Below are 17369 nucleotides of genomic sequence, written 5' to 3'. Positions count from 1 at the left end.
CATCTCTCCCGTCTACGACTCTAGTGACAAGTCTTGCCAAAGTTTACTACAAGGTGGAATGTGCATGGAACACTATTTTGGAGGATGATATTCGTAACCTCTACGATTTCCATTTGATTTCTGCTATGGGAGGATAGTCGGATTGCAGACATGGAATTTCGACATTCCAGCAGTATGGCTTCATGTGAATGAACGTGTATGGTGTAATACCTATTACACGTGTGAATAAAATTTCCATATTCTGGAACAGGGACTTCCTTGCGTACTGTAATTTTTCGTGTATTCACTGTATACATAATAATGAAGAGCGTAAGCCTTTTATATAGTGTATGGCAAATTATTCATTAAAGTCTATAGTGAGAAATTGAATGAAATATCGGTAAAGTCATACTATATATCAGATGATTGGTTATTGATTGGAATTTTATTATTGTGTGGAATTTTATTATTGTGTGGAATTTTATTATTTTGTAATTCAACTTCGTGTGTACAAATAATCTACTAAATTAATACAGTATTGACCGTATGCTGTCTTTGGTATTTAAGTTTATCTAATAATATTATTGCATTTTCTGTCAAATCCTCCATGACCTGTTACCCGTTTTCTTTTTTAAACCATGTTTTACACATGTCTATATCTGAGTGCTAACATTTGTTATCGTTGTCGTTGTCGTGCAGTAAATTCATAACTATATTTGTTGCATTTACATTTATATTACTATTTACTCACGGTTCCTGGTGTACGTAAGGTGATCATGCTCCTTACTGAATGGAATACTTGAGCGCAATAGCCCATTTTGTACTCGACGAAATAAAATATTTACATCTGTCTACTGTTCACTGTGTGAAAGAGTTATTCCTTACGTCGATTAGAGTAGCCAATCCCTTGGAGTGCTAGACCAGAGGTGCTCACGCTGGGCATTTCGTCCCGCGGGCGCACAGCATTGTAAGCGGGCAGGCAGGCGAAGAGCGTATGCTATTCAGCCATAGTCACGTGGCTATGTCACACGCCGTGAAGATTGGACGGAAGTTCTCCCATCACACTCAATAACTGCGGCGATACCGAAGTTTCAAATGGAGGCAGAAAGAAAGAAAGAAAGAGGGCAGAAGTCTACGTCATTTTCAATTTACGTTGTAAGAAATAAGTTATTTATGTTCATTGCCGTTTATGTATTTTGACCCGATGCAAGAAAGTGTTAGGCCTGTAATATTACCTAATTTATTTTTGTAAGGTACGTAATGAATTACAGTTTTTACTATTGTATTTTTAGAGTTTCCTTTTTTTACAATTGGCTTTACGTCGCACCGACACAGATAGGTCCTAGGGCGACGATGGGATAGGAAAAGTCTAGGAGTGGGAAGAAAGCGGCCGTGGCCTTATTTAAGGTACAGCCCCCGCACTTGCCTGGTGTGAAAATGGGAAACCACGGAAAACCATCTTCAGGGCTGCCGACAGTGGGGTTCAAACCCATTGTCTCCCGGATGCAAGCTTACAGCTGCGCGGCCCAAACCGCATGGCCAACTCGCCCGGTAGAGATGCTTTAGAAGCATTTCTAATATAATACGGAGTGACGGTGGATAATCTGTGGCTTGTGATTGATTGGGGTTAAATTATCTGATAAACCCACCAAAAATCCAATCATGTTTACCGGGAATAAAATCAGTCAGGTTAGATACTTGAAGGCAAACTCTATATCTATTTGGTAGATACATTTGCATTGTTGTTGTAATTTAATCTTCGATATTAAATATCTATGTCTTCACTCGTGATTAAACTCCCTCGCCATTTAGAGGCTAGATATTAACATCGGACGCCTGATAAGTTTTAAATAATATTTTCAGAATTTCAGTGAACAGGGAAAGTTACACAACACTACAACACTGCAAAATCATCCAGTAAACTTGTTGAATTCTGCAAATATATTACATTTTGCTGAACGAATAACAGAAATTTTACTTTCTTTAAATGGAAATACTGTCATTCACATCCAAGGAATTGTAAATCCTACCGTATACGCTTAAACCCTGTATCTCTGTAAAGTTTTCTTTCTCCATCTGTTGAGTTATTTCTTGTTGCCATCTCCCTTAACGACCTATGACTTGCCAATTAGTCGATTCTTAAAGTAGACGAGTCTATTGCCGTGGTCAAGTACAGGCCATGCTCCCGAACAGGAAAGCGACGGTCCTTACATCAGATGATAGATAACACAGTACCGGACGAGTTGGCCGTGCAGTTAGGGGCGCGCAGCTGTGAGCTTGCGTCCGGGAGATAGTGGGTTCGAGCCCCAATGTCGGCAGCCCTAAAGATGGTTTTCTGTGGTTTCCCATTTTCACACCAGGCAAATGATGGAGCTGTACCTTAATTAAGACCACGGCCGCTTCTTCCCACTCCTAAGCTTTCCCTATCCCATCGCTGCCATAAAACCTATTTGTGTCGGTGCGACGTAAAACAAATCGTAAGATAACAGTGACCACCCTATAAGGATTTACAGTAAGCTCAAGCGAGGCGCGCATAGCGAACTGACTGGAAGAACAGGCTGGTTTTTTTCCACTCAAGGGACGAGCAAGTAACCACCTGGTGGGAGACAAAAGCTTCTTTGTCCCATCCGCTGTCCTGTAAGGCTCGGTTGTAAGTAGAAATCTACACTTGTGCTGGAGAGAAACTTGATTTTTTGACGCTGTCAGTGATCGTGCAGAGTAGTAATTACACTAGCCTGTAAAATAATATCCCTCCCCCCCATTCCCCGGTAAAAGGTTTAATATATGGTTTTCTGTGGTTTCCCATTTTCACACCAGGCAAATGCTGGGGCTGTACCTTAATTACGGCCACGGCCGCTTCCTTCCAACTCCTAGGCCATTCCTATCCCATCGTCGCCATAAGACCTATCTGTGTCGGTGCGACGTAAAGCCCGTAGCAAAAAAAAAAAAAAAAAAAAAAATTATGAACTTACCTAAATTAGGTGTGCTGAGTTCAAATTTGCTTTCCATTTTCCAGTATCACGTAAAGTTTTTTCGCAGTACCCTCATAATTTCCTTTAATATTGTGATATTTCATTAAATTTTGATACCCCTTGAAGACCTGCAAAAAGTCTATAAATAAACTTGAATAAAATTCCTGGACTGATTTCAAATCTGCTTTCTGTTTTTTTCACCTCACTTAAGGATTTTTCTTTTATATCATGAAATCATGTTATTCACTAATTATTGACACTCCTTAAAAATCTGCAAGGAAATGGTGTAATAGCTGACAGTAAATGGCCTAGCAAAATAAACTCCTTTTTTAGGTCTGAGATGTTAAACGTGATTATAAATAATTTAAACACACTGAATTCAGTGCCTGAATCCGATTTTCTTACAGTATACAAAGCATCCAATGAAATATAACACTGGGGTTGTATTTATTTTCACCTAGGGGTGCTAGGGATGTCGCACCCACAACCCCCTCCGTAAGATTTTTTCAAGATAGTAAGTTATAATATTAGGTAGTCCACACATTATTATGACAGGAAATTTTTGTATGCGATAAAATTATTTTTATATTTCCGTAAATTTGCATAATATAAGAATTTTAGGATATTTTTCCTATTAATATCTTTTAAACGGTTCATGATAATGCATTTCTGTTTTTTCACTGAAATGTATTTTTATGCTTGTAAACATTTCGGAACATGATGAAATGAATTCAAATTTCCTTAAATTTACATTAAATCTCGAACATCGATGTACATATATTTAATATCTAATTCACAAAATCTGTATGTGTTACGGCAAATCGGTTGGTGTTTTCGAAATCAGCACATCGTTTTCCACATGAACCACCTATGTTTACCAAAACAGGGAATTCATTGCAGTCTAGTGTTATCGATCATGATTAAGTACACCATTGAGCGACAGTGTTTATTGTTGAAACATATCCTTTAAAAGAATCGTATGATGCATGTTTGCGGAGGCTTTGCAAACGATTTCTGGGAAGCGGTTTGTTTGAAAAGTGGCGCGCAATTAGATTCGTCTTGAAACAGAACTGACGAAAAACTTGAAGACATGCGAGCCAGACTTCAGGCTAGCATTCGTAAACCGTCCAGCCGTATTGCACAAGAGTATGGAATCTCACCCACCTCACTGCCGACAGGGCTTAAAATTCAGAATTTTTCCCACCAAGGTTTCTTTTGTGCTCGAGTTAAATGTTTCAGATCGTATCCCTCCTATTAACTTCTGGTAGTGGGTGGTACAATCCGTGCATTACGGATATTTAGATCCTTCGCTTTTGATCATGTCTGACGACTTCATCTCATAACAGTGTAATTGGTGTTACGTCCCACTAACTATATTTTTATAGATTTCGGAAACTGGGAGATGCCGGAATTTTGTCCTTCGTTGGTTCATTTATTTGTCAGTAGATTTACTGCTACGAGACTGGCGTATTGGAGCACTTTCAAATACCGCTAGATTTAGCCAGGATCGAACGTGCCTAATTGGGCTCAGCAGGCCAGCGCTCTACCGTCTAAGCTACTCATTCCGGCTGTTTCAGCTCAGTGGCTACATTAATTCTCAGAACACTAGTCACCGGGACATTGAAAATCTCTATGTGATACAAGAGATACATCTTCATGACATGAACGCAGTTGTATGGTGTGCAATTAGTGGATGAAGAATAATTGAACTCATTTTTTAAAATGAGACGCTGACCTCCAAACGATAGCTGGACACAATTTTGCATCCCTTATTTAACATGTTAACTGAGGGAAAGAGAAACTAAGCCGACTTTCAGCAAGATGATGCTACGGCCCACACTGCATGTATGTCTATGGCTGCATTTAGAAATGTGTTCGGTGACGGGATAGTTAACAGGGGATTGTGTCCAGCTTGTTCTCCAGATCTTAGCATGTGTGACTTTTACTTGTGGGGAAATTTGAAACAGAAAGAGCCGGGCTGAGTAGCCCGGATGGTAAGAGCGCTGGTCTTCTGACACCAACTTGCAAGGTTCGATCCTGGCTCAGCCCGGCAGTATTTGAAGGTGCTGAAATACGTCAGCCTTGTGTCGATAGATTTACTGGCACGTAAAAGAACTCCCGCGGGACAAAATTCTGGCATCTCGGTGTCTCCGAAAACCGCAAAAGTAGTTAGTGGGACGTAAAGCAAATAATAGTATTATTATTACTATTATTATTATTATTATTATTATTATTATTATTATTATTATTATTATTATTGTGTTATTTCCATTACGTCCCACTAACTACTTTTTAAGGTCTTCGGAGACGCCGAGGTGCCGGAATTTAGTCCCGCAGGAGTTCGTTTACGTACCAGTAAATCTACCGACACGGGGCTGTCGTATTTGAGCACGTTCAAATACCACCTGACTGAGCCAGGATCTAACCTGCCAAGTTGGGGTTAGAAGACCAGCGCCTTAACCGCCTGAGCCACTCAGCCCGGCATTATTATTATTATTATTATTATTATTATTATTATTATTATTATTATTATTATTATTATTATTATTATTATTATTATTATTATTATTATAAAGAGAAAGTCTATATGAAAATTCCACTTACAGCTGAGGCCCAGAAAAAAAAATATGAGAGTGATAAGTGAAATAACATAAAAATAATGTTACAATCGAACCTCGATATCTCGAACCTCCACTACTCGAATTTTCAGTATCTCGAAGTAAATTAAATTTTCCGGCCGTTTTCTTTCCTAGTGGCTTTACGTCGCACAGACACAGATAGGTTTTATGGCGACGGTTGGATAGGAAAGGGCTAGGAGTTGGAAGGAAGCGGCCGCGGCCTTAATTAAGGTACAGCCGCAGCATTTGCCTGGTGTGAAAATGGGGAAAACACGGAAAACCATCTTCAGGGCTGCCGACAGTGGGATTCGACCCCACTATCTCCCGGATGCAAGCTCACAGCAGCGCTCCCCTAACCGCACGGCCAGCTCGCCCGGTTCCCGGCCGTTTGTCCTATTCTTCACGTGTATTTATTTTTCTATTACTCGAAATTCGGTTGCACGAATTTCTCGATTTCTCGAAGCAAACCTTTCCTCCCTTGAAGCGAAACATACTCTGTAACTGGCATTTTGTACAATATTAACTGTGCAATATGGCATTTGTGGTTTTTGAGGAAGAGTTAACAAGTAAAGAAAGGATTACGGTGCTGCTGGTAGCTAATATGGCGGGAACCGAGAAACAAAACTTCTAGCATTCGGAATCTCGGCGAAGCCTCGCTGTTTCTCGGGTGTGAATTCATTAGCGGTCACGTACGAAAGCAACTCCCGAAGTCGCGGATAACATGCTCCACTTACGAATATCGGCTGTGTGGTGTTGACGAGAAGTTTCAACGTGAAGGGAGGAAAGGTTGACAGTAAAAAACAGAAGAGATTAACGGATTTTTCCAAAGGTGTTAAAATACGAGAATATTGGTAATGATGAGAGACATGGCTCTAATTAGCAGGATGCACGTCAAAATCGAGTTGTATCGAGTCGAGTCGTATCGAGTCAAGTCGTGTCGTGTCGTATGACCAGAGAAATGTTTAAATGCTAGAACGGAGGTATGTTTCTAGTTTCGCTACTGTATGTACTGTATCCTGCCTTCTATAAAGTTACCATAATAAGGGCTAAGTGATGCCGTAAAATACAGTTTGTTTGCATATTTTTAAATAGTGTATTCAGTATAAGCCCGTAGATACGTATGATTCAATCATATGTTATACATGCTCAAAAACGATGTTCTCTATATCTCGAAATTTCGGTAAATCCAAATAAAATTTAGCTTCCGATGTGATTCGAGATATCGAAGTTCCACTGTATTTTCTTTACGTCCCACTAACTACTTTTACGGTTTTCGGAGATGCTGAGGTGCCGGAATTTAGTCAAATACCACTGGACTGAGCCAGGATCGAACCTGCCACGTTGGAGTCAGAAGGCCAGCGCCTCAACCGTCTGAGCCACTCAGCCCTGCAATATCGGAAAATGAATAACGACGCGTGTCATAGAATTTCCTTCGAAGATGCCAAAATATTTTTAGCACCTGCTTTGCCATTAAGGTAACAGAGAAAAAGAATGATTGTCTGCTTTTCATTTCGTTTAATTTTTAATGATAGTGAGTCTTTCCTAGCTCCTTCTTGTTGAAGATAACAGCGGCTGTTTTCGGCGTTAAGGACTGGTAGGGTTTTGTGGGAAAACCGCCTGTCCTTACTTTCTTAAAAAATATACTGACTTTCGGTCTCTTAGAACATGTAGGCAGCTCGGTACGTTTTCATTAATTATAAATAATAATTTTTGAAACGACCCGATATGAACTTTTGCACAATTGAGATCTTTGATCTGGCCGGGATTCGAAGCCCGGGCTCTCAGAACCGAAGGCAAGTATACTGATCATTCAGCCAGGAAGCGAATCGTTCTTGCCGTTAGTTCGCTGTGTGTGCCTCGCTTGAGTGTCGTAAACTCTTGTTTGAAGGCCGCTGTAGTAGTCCCTCAGGACGACTAAAATACTACCATTGCTGGCTAACGTGACACTGCGGTGAAATATTCATTCAGGATCGAACAAACGACATTTCCGCACAATGTTGGTCTTGCATAACGAATTGCTCTGCAAAGCTCTTACTTTACCATAGATAATGAGAATAATAAGGACATTTGTTTAACATCCAACAGCGCTGCGCTCTTACGAAGTACCTACCACCTACCTTACTTCGAGGTCGATATTATCATTATTGTTAAGCCCTACCGTAACCAATTCCAGACCAATGGTCTTGTCCAGACCCTACCCTAACCTATCCAGACCAATGGCTTTGCTCGATCACGTCGGCGAGTCATCTGCGAGAAATAACCATAGGACAGTCATACCGCTCGTAGATATTGGCGATGCAAGTGGTAAGCATGGTATTAATGTTGCGTGAACACGACTCGAGTTTTAATAGCGGTAATGAACAGGTAATCTGTCTTAAATTTTGATACTGAGTTCGAGTTCCCGAAAGCAGTTGGAAGTGAATTCCAAAGTCGTGACCCAGCCACAACGAAGGATCTATTATTCATTGAAGAGTGGTTGACGGGAATAGCGAGGGAAGTGCCAGATCTAGTGTTACAGTTATGGAATGAGGATCATAAATGCAATTTTGTAAAAATCTATTTTGGTAGATTTTTCTTCAGAGTTCGATATATCAACTTTCGTCGCCTATCGGAGTTCAGCCGGGAAAGAGCTGTGTAGCTAGGGATTATGTGAGCATCGTAACTAAGTTAAAGTTTACTTGCACTGTTAATGAGAAAAATTATCATAAAATATTCTGGTATGTTTCAAATTAAACCATTACAGGAGAGCAGGCCACACCAGAAGTTCTACGTCTGTCTGCTTGTTCATACCAGTACTACAAGTTTAAAACCCACGTGGCTTATCAGAAAAATAAAAGAAGTTGCTTATAATCAACATTAAGTAATTATCGTGGGTCACGGAGGTATAAGAAGCGGCTGGGGTGAATGGGTGGACAAGGAATTCACTAGAGCATAATTTAACGCAACAGATTTTGAAATTGTATTTATTTCCCTTTTTCTTGTATTTAAAATTTGATAAATAGAACCTCTGAAAGAACAGTAACAATCTTATATCGAGCTAGTCAGCTCTAACAACAATGACTTAAAGTCCAAAAATCAGGTATAAAACGTGAGAGAAAACAAATGCTAATTTACACAGAAAAGAGCTGGATCGCTCTTGGCAGAAACAAGATTTTCAAGAGCAAGATTTGCTCCTATCCTTCACACTACAAGGGAGTCTGCGCTCCAACTATATCTTAGTCCAGCCTCACAGAAGCATCAGTTTGTAACAGCGCACTTACAACCCATCGGTTGTCCTTAATTAATGTATATATATATATATATATATATATATAGTAGCCCTAAGGTGAGCTTATCTATTGCTCAACAGTTTATAACTTTTGTTCCTCAAGGGAATTTCACACCAGAAACAATTACTAAATAAACAGGGGCATGAGAGCCCATGCCAAATGGCCTTAATGCAAAAGGAATGGTTGATTGAAACCGGCCATAAACAAAATGCAAGGAGGCGAAACACCTGCACACCTTCTATAAATACTTAAAACCGTAAGTGGGCTTATGGCCCAAAGACACAGAAGCTAGGCCCATTCCACAGTGGGGTGACTAAGTAAGAAATCTTAAGGCCTAATAAGTGTTAGGAACGGGAATCAACAGAGGGTAATCACTCTTTGTTCCCTTGCATTACATATTTCCCAGTAGGGAATAGAACAGAGTCCTCAGACTTGCCGAAAATTATACATTTAAACCACCAGATTTAGAAATGTACATAAATTAAAAGAGGTTGAAACCTTCCCCTCAAGCTATCTGCAGGAGCTATCACATGCTTATAAACATTCTGCCATTACTTGCTTTCTGAGCCTCCCGAACACCGCCCGCGGCCTCCGCCTGCGTTAGAACACGCCCCACTCAATAAACTGGAGCAAGCAGAAGACAATACGGCCCTAAAGCGCCCAGCTTTTACAGTATTTTTGAGGGGAAGATTCCAGAACTCTTTACTGATAGGCTGGATACCTGTACACACCCCCGATTAGAATTGGCTAGAGACAATATTTATAAAATTCTGATAGGTTGTTTGATATTGGAGAAGGAACCAGCAGAAGTGTTGACAAGTTTGATACATGATCAAAACAATCTTCAGAAACTAGGGTTAGCCAACTGTGAAAATACGCATTTCCCTTAAGAATTAATTATCGTTGATCCAGCCAGACTTCTAACGATGGTAGAGACATCTCACAGTTAAAAACCAAACTATCTTGTACTGCATCAGTTCGAGATACATTACCTAGATGGCCTAATAGACGGCGCGCAGTTCAACCGGCCGGAGAAGGCACAATTATTATTATTATTATTATTATTATTATTATTATTATTATTATTATTATTATTATTATTATTATTATTATTATTATCGTTGTTGTTGTTGTTGTTGTCTAACTCCTTGGCTGAAATGACAGCGTTGAGGCCTTCGGTTCAGAGAGTCCAGGGTTCGATTGCCGGCCGGGTCGCAGATTTTGATCGCGTCAGATTAATCCTTCTGGCTCGGGGACTGGGTCTTTGTGTTTGTCCCAACACTATTCTCTACATATTCACACAATACACCAAACTGCCAACCACCACAGAAACATGCAAAAGTTATTTCATCCCTCCATATTTTGGTTTGGCGTCAGGAAGGGCATACGGCCGTAAAACTGGGTCAAATCCCCATGTGCGTCACAGTACGCCCCGCGACCCCGCAGGTGTGTGAAAAGCGGTAGAATACTATTATTATTATTATTATTATTATTATTATTATTATTATTATTATTATTATTATTATTATTATTATTATTATTATTATTATTATTATTATTATTATTATTATTGTTGTTGTTGTTATACCTCCTTCAGAAATCATCTTGCCTTCATTTCAAACGTGACACAGTATTTGGTTAGTGTGTGACATTTCTACAAGAGTAAATGAAAATAAAATGCTGTTTCCCTGCTTTATTGCACAGAAACAAATGAGTGGAGCTTGCTCCACCTTATGTATCAAATAGTTTGTAGTTACAGCGACAGATTGTAAAGGTCCAAAAAAAACAGAAACTTGGCGCAGCGACTGTTGCTAAGGTGAAGTTACTGAATGGGTAGCCACAGGAGAAGGCTCGTATAATGATCCACCAAGTACGATATTGGTATGCTATGAATTTGCAGTGGCTCGAACGAGCGGAATGGCCATCTATCATCACAGACATATTCGTTAATGCCATGGATGAAATTGTGTGGGAAGAACAGACATGTATCACTGAATCAGTTAGAGGTGTTTAACGAACAGGACGCCACTTTCTATCGCGAAGGAAAGGAAAAACACAATGTTGATTGATTGATTGATTGATTGATTGATTGATTGATTGATTGATTGATTGATTGATTGATTGATTGATTGATTGATTGATTGATTGATTGATTGATTGATTGATTGATTGATTGATTGATTGATTGATTGATTGATTGATTGATTGATTGATTGATTGATTGATTGATTGATTTTCTTTACGTCATATTGACATTTAAAATATCACGTAAGCTCTCTTTTTGACTTACAGTAAGTTTACCCTCGTACAACATGTAAACAGTATTTAAGGTTTCTTCAACAGCCAGTCGGTTGTGTTGTTTCATGTTGGAGGTTTCGGCTTCGTAACCGACAGCCACATGCACTTAGCGAATTTGGAGTTTTTAATAACTTATGTGAATGCTGTATTTGTGAATAATTGGGGCTGGGATTAACAAGGAAGCAACCGTGACCTGTATATCGGTAACTGCCGTACGTCAGCGGAGGATGAAATGAGAAAGCTCGGCAAATTTTAAAGTCTTGATCTCGACCATCCTAGGAGGAAAACCTCTCTGATGGTCTCACGAGGCTGGGAGCACCTCATTCCAGACCCTAAAACCAGTCTTATATTAATGGCAGAGCCGGTAATCAAATCTGACCTTCCCAATGGAAACTAATATGCTGACCCCTATACCACAGTGGCGGTCATATCCAGAAAATGGAGGTGTTTTATAAGTACACAGTACTTCATTTTTTATTTCCTTGTTCTTGTACGGCCGTATCCATAAATAGCACGTGATAGCTGTGCTGGAGTTCATCCTACGCGGCCGGCTCAAGAAAGGATTGGATAATAGAACTTGCTCTGCTGATGAGGGATTTCGTTTAAATCTGCCAATCTTTAAAGCAATATAACTCATTTTATCGTTTTATGAATTCATTTGGAGGTCTGCATTTATGTCGACATTTTTCAATACGATAATATGTTGTAATTTAGGAGAAATAAATCAACTTTAGCTCTATTTGATCATGTTTCTAAAAGTTTGCTATCTATTGCTTATCATTTTGATAGATTTGCACATGATCAGTAACACGAATTATCAGACGATTTATTGCACGGTAATTATTCAGGGATGATAACTACATTATCAGGATTTCTGAAGATGAAGGAACACTAAACTTAGGTACTTCGTTACGTTACGAAGAGGTTTTACGTGATAATTCAGTTTTCAGGAATGTTTTCAATTCTACCCCCACACAGAATAAGTTATGGAAGGAAACGTGTTCGATGAGAGAATGAGAAAGAGAGAGAGAGAGAGAGAGGATGGGAGGATTTACGATACATTGCTTATTTCAGTTAGAGATTTCATGCATAAATCTCAATATTTGTGGCTTAACACACATCCCTATTTTCCAAATAAGTATCGCCTAGAGAAACATAATCATGATGCTTCTTCTAAAGTAATTTTAACATAAACATTTTCATTTAATTTTGTATTATAAATTAAACAATTTATTTTGTTTGTGATCGTTGTGTTATGTTTTATGTTACAGGAAAAATCATGAACCTTGCAGCCACTTACGTCGGTCGTCTGGGGCTGACGGCCTGGCGTCGGAAGTCAACTCTGCTAGGTCTCGCCGCCGGCTTAGTAATCGTTGTACTTTGTCTTCAGTATAATGCTGGGTCTCGTGCCGAATCACCTGGAGCTCTTGTCCAAAGTAATATGGAAAAAGCATCCGCTGCTAAGGTGGAAGAAGTAACTGGTCAAATTGAAGCGGCCAAGTTATCGATGATGAAGCCAATGCAAGGCCACGATAGGGAAGTAAGAATTAGTCATAATAAAGACAACGTTATTAGATCCAACGGGCATGTTGGCGCTCCTCCACCTGTGCAGGGCGTCTCTAATTCCTTAGATCCAAATGCCAATAATCGAGACTCGAGGTATGGAGGGGTTGGAAACGTACAGTTTGTGCAAAGTGATTCTAAATCCGGTGTCACAAGTTCCAACCAAGATGTTCCCCAAGGGGATGCAATAGTAAATATTAAGGAATCTGGTCAATCAACCAAATCTGCACAAGATGTTGCTCCTAATCAACCATCGCGGGAAGATATCGCAGCTCGAAAAAATGCAATATTTAACAATTATAATCCACAAAATGAAAATGGAGTTATTGAGCAACAACATCCAGAGCAACATGCACCTCGCATGGGCGTGTCTACCACCGAAGCTCAACCTCAAGGACAGTATAATAATTACGACCAGCAAGGACTTTACCAGATGGGAGTTCCATACGTGAATATTGATCCACGTCGACCTTACGTCCCACAACACCGGTTATTCCATCTGGATTTAAAGGGTGCTCCACCAAAAGTAAGCTTTCTCAAACGAATCTTCCCTCTGGTGAAGCAGCTTGGTGCTACAGGTGTGTTACTGGAATGGGAAGACATGTTCCCGTTCACAGATACTCTTGCTCCTATTCGAGCTACCAACTGTTATTCAAAGAGTGAAGTGAAGGACATTTTGGAAGCAGCGAAAGGCAGTGAGCTTGATGTCATCCCCCTCGTACAAACATTCGGGCATGTGGAGTTTGCTCTGAAACACCATGAGTTCTCCCGATTGAGAGAAGTGCCAGATTCTCCTCAAGCTCTGTGCCCTTCTCTCAATTCTTCTTTCGCATTCGTGGGAAAACTAATCGATCAGGTGAGTTTGAATATAAAATATTACGTTTGCATGTTCCTACATTAGTTGCATTACAATGTTTGGTTTTCGTAAAATGATAACGGATACCTCCCCTTATTTTCAGAAACGTATTGCCCAAACGTAAGACATGTTTGCATTTGAAAAACATTTAAGCTTTTTAGGCTAAAGAGCTTAATGTTTTTAACATTTGCAGTCGATGAAATTAAATTATGGTTTCGTTCTAGGAGCCTTATTTTTTTCATTTGTTTTGTCCTCTATCCACTTCAGTGTTCTCTGAATTTCATATTACAATGACATTTCCTGAACATGTTCAAGCACAAGTAAATCTGGTATAATTAAAATGCAGGTTTTTCCTGTATTTCAGAAGTGGTCTATAGAAACGACACGCATCTAAATTGATAAAAGAATATTGACATAGTGAATAGAAAGTTGTGTCATCTATAATTTCTTCTTAAATAAGTACCTCTTTCAAGTTTCGGTTTACAGGAGTTTTCTTCTCGTCCCCATAAAGTGTGAATAGTTCACACGAGTGTCATTGCTGCATGCAGTATGATAGTTACAATTTAATTACATTCCCAGCACATAGTGATGTTTCAATACAAAAATTGGTTGCATAGGTGATGGAGTACCATTTGGGATCCCGGTTCCTTCACATCGGTTGCGACGAGGTTTTCCAAATGGGAGAATGCCAGCTGTGCCGCACACAGATGCGTGAAGCTCTCTTCCTTTCGCATGTATCCCGTGTGGCGAATTATGTGCGCACTCGCTATCCTGGCGTGACCCCCATCATCTGGGACGACATGTTACGCCACCTGTCTCCACAGAGTTTAGAGGAATTCCACATCGGAGAATTGGTCGAACCTATGGTAAGATGATATTTTGAATTTTATTTAGCTGACTATTCAATATACGGGGTGGTCGGAATCAACGTGACGCGGTTATATGAGAGTTAGAGGGTTTTTCATACTGATAAATAATTGGAAAAAATAATTCGATATCTCTCGCCGTTATAATTTTATTAGCTGCTGAAGTAAGCCAATCAGATCGCTTCAGATGGCCTTTGCGAGGCGGTGTTTCTAAATCTGCGCGTGTATAATCACCGGCTTGAGAGCACCAATAGAGGAAATAAACTTTTCCATGCGAGTTTCATGAACAAGGACCGGCCCATAGCAAGCACGCTACGGTGGCTTTGACTGAAACCCACGGTGTATTAGTGTTTGATGCACCGGGCGAGTTGGCCGTGCGCGTAGAGGCGCGCGGCTGTGAGCTTGCATCCGGGAGACAGTAGGTTCGAATCCCACTATCGGCAGCCCTGAAAATGGTTTTCCGTGGTTTACCATTTTCACACCAGGCAAATGCTGGGGCTGTACCTTAATTAAGGCCACGGCCGCTTCCTTCCAACTCCTAGGCCTTTCCTATCCCATCGTCGCCATAAGACCTATCTGTGTCGGCGCGACGTAAAGCCCGTAGCAAAAAAAAGTGTTTGATGCTCATTTCTTGGCATGACTCTCAAGCGCGGCCAAGCCACGTGCAGATTTAGCAATACCCCGTCGTCAAGTCCATTTGAATTCGCCGCAAAGTGATCTAATTGGCTAACTTCAGCAGCTGGTAAAAAGACAATGGGGCGAGATATCGAGGTCTTTTTAATTACTTGTCAGTACTCCCATACTGCCTGCTGTCATTTATTGATGGATACAGTACTTTTGCATCCATCTCTTGGCACAGGCCAGAGTAAAGTGTAGCTTCCACAGAAGTCCCAGTCAACATCCATGGCTGTGACAATATGGAAGTTGCTGGGGGTATGGGTAGTGCTGAGTAATGACATTCGGAGCATGACTAGTGCATCTGAGTGTTATGAAAGGTGCTGCTCATAGGGTCAGTCGTGCTGCAGTAGTACTTTCTGACCCAGTGAGGAAAGCAATGGCAAACTACCTCACTCCTCATCTTGCCTAGTACGTCTCATTTTGGTGCTGCCATTGGTTTTTGGGGTTTCCTTATAACCGCATAACCTTTGGTGGTGCTAATTGAGGATCCAACCAGCCTCTGGGCTGATGATCTAACAGACAGACACTCCCATACACTGTACTCTGTTCGCGTTGTTCCCGACCATCCTATACATAGACATAAGAGTTGTTTTATTAATGTAAACCAAATATGAAGATTGAAAAATACTTCTAACAACTTCACCTAATAAGGTGTAACTCATGGTAATGCTCTTGGTCGTTTATTATATTTAACTGTCATCAATAGTATTGAATCACCAATGAAAATTCAAATGTTAGATTACACGCAAATGATACTGCAATGATACTATATCCACTTCAGTGTTCTCTGAATTTCATATTACAGTGACATATCCTGAACATGTTCAAGCACCACGAAATCTAGTATAATTAAAATGCAGGTTTTTTCCTGTATTTCAGAAGCGTTCTGTACAAATGACAGGCATTTAAATTGATAAAATAATATTGACGTAGTGAAGGAGACATAAACTTATGATAATGAACGGAATTGAAATGTGGTTAGACGGTAAATTGAAAAGCATTGGGTTCATGGTGAAATTTGTGGCAGAGTACTTCAGTGAACTGAAGATTGTGGGTTCGGATCCCACTAGTGTCCAGTTGGCCACTTTTGTTCTGTATTTAACCTCTCTTCAACACGTACTATGTACGTATTATACGACCTAATAGGTTGAAAGTAGATTTCGAATACACAGTTCAGTTTGAACATAGTTGCAATTTTGGTACATAGCTGAAGCAGAGACAGATCAGTATCTAGGTCTCTTATACATAGCGACATGAAGTGGAAAGGTCAATGCATTTATCTCAAAAGCAAAATAAAAGGAGTGATTTATATAAACTACCGCTTGAAACACATCGTAAAATTTGAAGAAGTAAGATATATTTACTATGAAGCAGTTCAACCAGTTCAGATTGTTCAGGACCTCTTCTTATCGATAATGTTGAGGAATGATAAACCGTATTAAAAATTAGGCTATATCCTAAAGATAACTGGCTTTTCCCCTTTTTGATATTCCCTTCAGACACAGAACTCACATCATACCCTGCACCTTATCTTTCACACGACCTTCCATATTACAACCGATAATGGGACAGTATAATTGGCAATAGGTGTGTAATAGTAGCCATTATTATTAGAAAGTTATAATAACGAGAGTATAGGGGTGTTAGTGATTTCGTCCAGAACAATAAAGGAAAACCTGTATTCGGGCAGTTATGACCTACGGAGCGAAACCAGAGCTGACACTTGAAAGACCAAAAGTGCTGATGTCGGAAATCAGTGTCCTTAGAGATAACGTGGGACTGCTATTAGTTTCTTAGCCAAGCACGCTTCTCCCACTTTAGTTATGGTGTTCTGAACTAGCCTTGTAATAAGTGCTCTAGGAAATAAAGTTCCATACCAGTACTTTTCTGAAGTACATGTAGAGGAAACTAGAAATATGGAAACCTGTGTCGAACGCACAGTGTTCCTAAATTAAAGAATTTAACTCGAGCTTGCCGGCTCCGCGATATAGGGGTAGCGTACCTGTCTCATACCTGGAGGTCCCGGGTTCGATTCTCAGCCACGTCAGGGTTCTTTTACCCGGATCTGAGGGCTAATTCAAGGTCCACTCATCCTACTTGATAACAACTGAAGAGCTATCCGACGGTGAGCTAGCGGCTGCGTTCTAGAAAGCCCAGTACAACGACCCAGAGGATTCATCGTGCCGACCTCTTAATCTGCAGGCCTTCGGGCTGAGCAGCGGTCGCTTAGTAGGCCCTGGCCCTCCGGGGCTTTTGCGCTATGGTGAAGG

The 17369-nt window shown here is 40.3% G+C and overlaps 1 protein-coding gene across 2 annotated transcripts in view; it reads left to right on the top strand.

Moving 5' to 3' along the window:
- LOC136864179 (hexosaminidase D) overlaps positions 1-17369 on the top strand; it is a 650818-nt gene that overhangs the window by 463971 nt on the left and 169478 nt on the right. For both annotated transcript variants that reach the window (XR_010859282.2, XM_067140836.2), the window contains exons 3-4: positions 12408-13555; positions 14173-14421. Coding sequence is in view for 1 of the 2 variants with exons in the window: in XM_067140836.2 (XP_066996937.2) it covers positions 12408-13555; positions 14173-14421 (1397 nt within the window). In the remaining variant the exon portion in view is untranslated. The remainder of the gene's footprint in view (positions 1-12407; positions 13556-14172; positions 14422-17369) is intronic.

The sequence above is a fragment of the Anabrus simplex genome, chromosome 2, assembly GCF_040414725.1.
Source record: "Anabrus simplex isolate iqAnaSimp1 chromosome 2, ASM4041472v1, whole genome shotgun sequence".
NCBI classification, from domain to species: domain Eukaryota; kingdom Metazoa; phylum Arthropoda; class Insecta; order Orthoptera; family Tettigoniidae; genus Anabrus; species Anabrus simplex.
Note: the sequence above shows the minus strand (reverse complement) of the source record. Positions and strands in the feature narration are given on the sequence as shown.